Source organism: Acipenser ruthenus, chromosome 24 (genome assembly GCF_902713425.1).
Source record: "Acipenser ruthenus chromosome 24, fAciRut3.2 maternal haplotype, whole genome shotgun sequence".
In the NCBI taxonomy this organism is placed as follows: domain Eukaryota; kingdom Metazoa; phylum Chordata; class Actinopteri; order Acipenseriformes; family Acipenseridae; genus Acipenser; species Acipenser ruthenus.
The window spans coordinates 19,762,513-19,767,046 of record NC_081212.1 but is presented as its reverse complement, the minus strand read 5'-3'; the positions used below and the strand labels follow the sequence as shown (position 1 = coordinate 19,767,046).

Genomic DNA, 4,534 nt, shown 5'->3' with positions numbered 1-4,534 from the left:
TGGCCAGGGCCAGAAGACGGCCTTCAACCGCTTGGCACTCTGGGTGATGTAGTTTTTAATGGCAACTACGCACCACCGTATTGTCATTGTGGGACTTTCTCTTTCATTCTGTGTGTCCAGCATGTGATATTGAATGTCATTGCAGGATATGTAAAACTGGAAATAAAAATGTACACATATGAATTTACAGTATACAAAAGTTCAAATGTTCTCAATAGGAAGTCAAACACTTGCCATTATTTTCACTTTTGAGCTGGATTTTTGCATCACCATTTGGCTGACCTTTCTAAAGCTGTTCAAATGTAATAGAGCATGCTCATGATGGGCAACTGCGCCAAAAAGCTTCCATTGGGGCAAGCTAGGGTTACTAATGGCATAGGTAAATGATTTGTTGTTTGGTCACCCTTGCTTGTTTGATAAAATACATTACAGTACAACATCAAGTATATATTACAACAGCGGTGCAAACTGTCTGGTTAGTTTATTTACTGTTTAATTGTTCCACACTGAAACTACACCCTGTAACTAGGACGCATTGCAGCACCGAAAACTACCATTATCTGAAATGACTGCAAGAAGGAAGCTAAACAAATTTAGAAATTAACGTTTAGTTTGCAAGGAAGCATGTTTTTTTGTACTGAAAAAGTTAACAAAAAAAAAACATGCTCCTGGTTTTCCTAGAAAAGCAAATTTGGACGTTACATCAGTTCATAGACTGCTGAATTATCACACATTGAAATAATACATTGATTAAAGTACGTATTTTCTCTTTAAGAATAAAATACCTGGCTGTTCAATTATTTAACAGCGGTCTGAAACTGTTTCGTGAATATCAAACTATGATGTTCTTTATAAAAGCAGAATAAATAAATGCGAGACGCATAATCTCGGCAGTACTTATGCCACTATTTATCACCTACTGCTAAAGTGTTTCAGAAGAGTGTTGTGTCAACGGTTTATAAGTGTGTGAAGTCGAGTTTACAGAAGTCCACAGTTAAGTGATTAGCTGCAGTGCAAGTGAGTGGCAGATCTAGTATGGATGCAGTACAGTACACCTTTTGATCATTATTGCTAAATTCTACCGGGAGTCCCGCTTGGAAAGCGTTGAACTGAAGCAGCTGTCAGGTTTCTTTTAATACCGGTCCCAGCACTGAGCACTTTGCTCACAACTATTTAGCGGAGTCCCCAGCGCCAACCCACACCAATAACAGACAATTGTTTTTAAACCTAAAATACGCACATTAGAGTAACTGTTAACTAGCACTGTGATCTTAGTACTTTGGCATGTTTCCACAAATTACAAAAATGCAATTTGTAGCATATGCTTTTGTGTGAATGGGCTACCATTCACTGATTAATTAATTATACAATGTATTGTGTAATATATGAAAGCTGCATCTCCTATTTTCAAGTCAGTTTTGTTCACGATGTGCAAGATCTGAGGACTTGTAGGAGAGTGTGCAGGTCTTTGTGATGCTGCAGAGGAACAGTCCCCAAAGGGATGACACTGTGGACAACAGATTATTACACAACACGATTTTTTCTAATTATTCTAATACCTTAGCAACTATGTTTTTTTTTTTTAGAAAACTAGATTGCATTTAAGTGTAAGGTTAATTCATTTATTTATTATGTGTGTTGTTTTTTTTTTTAATCATATATACTCAATCATTTGCTGGCTTCAAGTAGAAGCACATAACACAGAAGATAAAGATAGAACCTGCCCCTTTAAGATATCGGGGAAGCGGAAGCGGCCTGTTGATAATATATTCAGCTTTTTTCCCCCCTGTGCTTCTTAGTCCTGACTAATCAATCTCTCTCTCTCTCTAAAGTAGAACACGAACGTAAGAAACATGCCTGTAAGTTACTATAAACACATGGAATTTTATCGACTTTAATCATCTTCCCGAACATTGACAACCGACTGAATGTAAACGTATGGAAATTAAAAGGCAAATTCAAGGCTTTTTGTGAACGTCGCATTCGATGATACGTATTTATAAAGTTTATTGCGATGTAACACATGGCAATTCTAGAGCAGAGTAGTAGTATGACATGCACGGGCCTAGACACATTTGCTTTGCGATTGAAGTTGTGACGTATTTGTATTTGTTTTCACGTAGTAAGCATAAATATCTCTTCAGATTGTTGTGTTTGAGAATTGAAATTGCGGCAGTTTAATTTAATTGTTTCATTCGCGAGATCTGCACCCACCTTTGACGTTTGTGTAGCCGGAAGGTCTGCAAATGATCACGTAGTTGTGAATCAAATGGTGTTGTGTTGACAGTGTCTTTAATAATATACAGTTTAAAATACTACAAATAGGGTTGATTTTTCAAGATATTATACATTCCTAGATACAAATAAATAAAAGCAAAAACAAGAATGGTTATTGAAGCACATTATTATCAAGTGCAAAAAAGAAAAGAAAACAACCCTGCGATAGTTTTGCAGATCCATTCAGATTACAGTTGCAGTAATTGTGTTTCAGTTTGTTTTTGGTTAGTTGTTTAATAGGGGCCAGTAAATAAATGTGATTTGTTGTTTCATTTCAGCTGGCAAAAGACTTGCTGCATCCTTCTCTTGATGAGGAAAAGAGGCTGCACAAAAAGAAGAGGTTGGTCCAGAGCCCTAACTCCTACTTCATGGATGTTAAATGTCCAGGTAATAGAAATATATATTTTTTTCTCATGCATGTTTTTGCATCATAAGATTACATGCCCTGCTTCATTTTTCCTTGTTTGTTTTACAATGCACGTCTGGTTTTGTAGTCATGTTTAAACATTGTTTCCCCATAGGCTGCTACAAGATCACCACAGTGTTTAGCCATGCCCAGACAGTAGTACTGTGCGTAGGCTGTTCCACAGTACTCTGCCAGCCTACAGGAGGAAAGGCCAGGCTGACAGAGGGTAGGTGGGGGAATTTATCAAACAAAGCACAATCATTCTGAGAACAATGAGGCCACTTACTGACCTAAACAACAGTGTTGTTTGTTTCATAAAATATATACCTATGCAGTTTAGATCATACAACACGGTAGTTTAGATCACCCAGAGTCCCTGCACTGAATAAATAGGTGTAAAAGATTAATTGTGTGTCAAGATGGTTTGCGATACTTGAGATGATACTGGTTATTAAATGCTGTAGACCAGGGGTGGCCAATCCTGGTCCTGGAAAACCGCAGAGTCTTCTACACGTTCCACCTGAGTTATCAATTATTTTCTTAAATGGTTCACACTAAAAAATAATTCCAGGTCTTTAGCCATTGATGATATAAAAATTGTGGCTCTCCAGGACCAGAGTTGGCCTCTCCTGTTCTATACAAACACTAGCTTTCAAGACCTGTTTGTGTCTGCAGCTCCATCATGATACAATACATTATGTATCACAGAAAGCTCTACATGTGTACTTGTAGTCCACCAAATAGTTTTTTTTTTAATAATGTGGAATGTGATTTATAGTTGACATGAGTACCTGCTCTTTTTATTACTCAACTCTTAAGACTTCCTAGCTGTACCCAGTGCATTCTCACAATTGGTTTGTTCAGAAGTGGTCAATTGAAGTGGTTCAGAGACGGCATAAAATATGATGGCTCTGTGACAGTATAGGCATTTCACACAGACCAAACTGCTGCATCAGTGCCGGTTCTGAGCCGTCATAACTCATCTGTGTGAAAGGGGTACAAGTCTATCCATTGCCTTTTCTATCGAACACTACATTTCTGTGAGTGTTTCTGAAGTTTTCTGTTTGTCTTTCAGGTTGCTCATTCAGGAGAAAACTACACTAAAGATGATGAAGATCAAACTGTCACATTCTATATATAAATCATGTAATTCACATCACTGATAAATGCTTTATATACTGTTCATTGATTCCAGTGAATGCCAATGTAAATTTGTATTCGAAGGATACATGGCAGTTTGTATCTGTTGTGTAATCTTCACGGTTTTCTGAATAAAAGCCTTAAAATGTCTACAGATCTGATTGGAATTGTTGTTGTGGGCACTCGCTGAATGATACAGGCGCTGGGGAATATTGTTCTTTTGACTGATTTCCCGCTTTGTGTGTTTTTGTTTCTGTGTAGTTATGGTTTGGATTTAATGCTTCCCTCCAAACTGTGTTTTAACTTGGCCTAAAACAATTAAGCTGCTGCACCTTCAATTTTGAATTCTCTGTAGTTCTCTGTAGAGATGTTGGGAATCAGTGTCACCTAAATTCTCTGCACTTTCAGGCACTTTTTATATATTGCTTTTCCTTTTTGTTCTATGATTAGTGTGAATGACGTAACCCTATTAGTGCTTTAACACAGAATTCGACTCAGTTCCTTTTTTTATTATTGTTTAATCAGGACCAGAACCTTTTAAGAGGGGCCTGGAAATCAGCAGCCCACAATAATGCTAGACAAATACTACATGCAAATGAATGACACTGTAGCACTGTGGTTCCCAACCTGTGGTCCGAGAGTAAACAGATGGTCTGCAAACAAACCCATTTCTACACAATCACACGATGTGCTACTACTATTACTAAGCAA

At 37.5% G+C, this 4,534-nt stretch overlaps 1 protein-coding gene across 2 annotated transcripts; it reads left to right on the top strand.

Moving 5' to 3' along the window:
- The first annotated feature begins 1,736 nt into the window (after positions 1-1,736).
- On the top strand, positions 1,737-3,973 carry LOC117428434 (small ribosomal subunit protein eS27-like). 2 transcript variants are annotated; one of them, XM_034047434.3, is made up of 4 exons: positions 1,737-1,859; positions 2,556-2,664; positions 2,799-2,909; positions 3,759-3,973. In XM_034047434.3, the coding sequence occupies exons 1-4, from the start codon at positions 1,854-1,856 to the stop codon at positions 3,785-3,787; spliced, it is 255 nt and encodes an 84-aa protein (XP_033903325.1). In that variant the 5' UTR covers positions 1,737-1,853; the 3' UTR covers positions 3,788-3,973. The 2 variants fall into 2 exon arrangements, with proteins under 2 accessions (XP_033903325.1, XP_058854740.1); XM_058998757.1 differs by lacking the exon at positions 1,737-1,859 and adding an exon at positions 1,918-1,936.
- Positions 3,974-4,534: the final 561 nt, after the last annotated feature.

Bases quoted from the DNA above. Each gene is read 5' to 3' on its own strand.
- LOC117428434 (XM_034047434.3), top strand. The intron at 2,665-2,798 runs GTAATAGAAATA...GTTTCCCCATAG, and splicing joins CATGGATGTTAAATGTCCAG to GCTGCTACAAGATCACCACA. The intron at 2,910-3,758 runs GTAGGTGGGGGA...TTTGTCTTTCAG, and splicing joins AAAGGCCAGGCTGACAGAGG to GTTGCTCATTCAGGAGAAAA.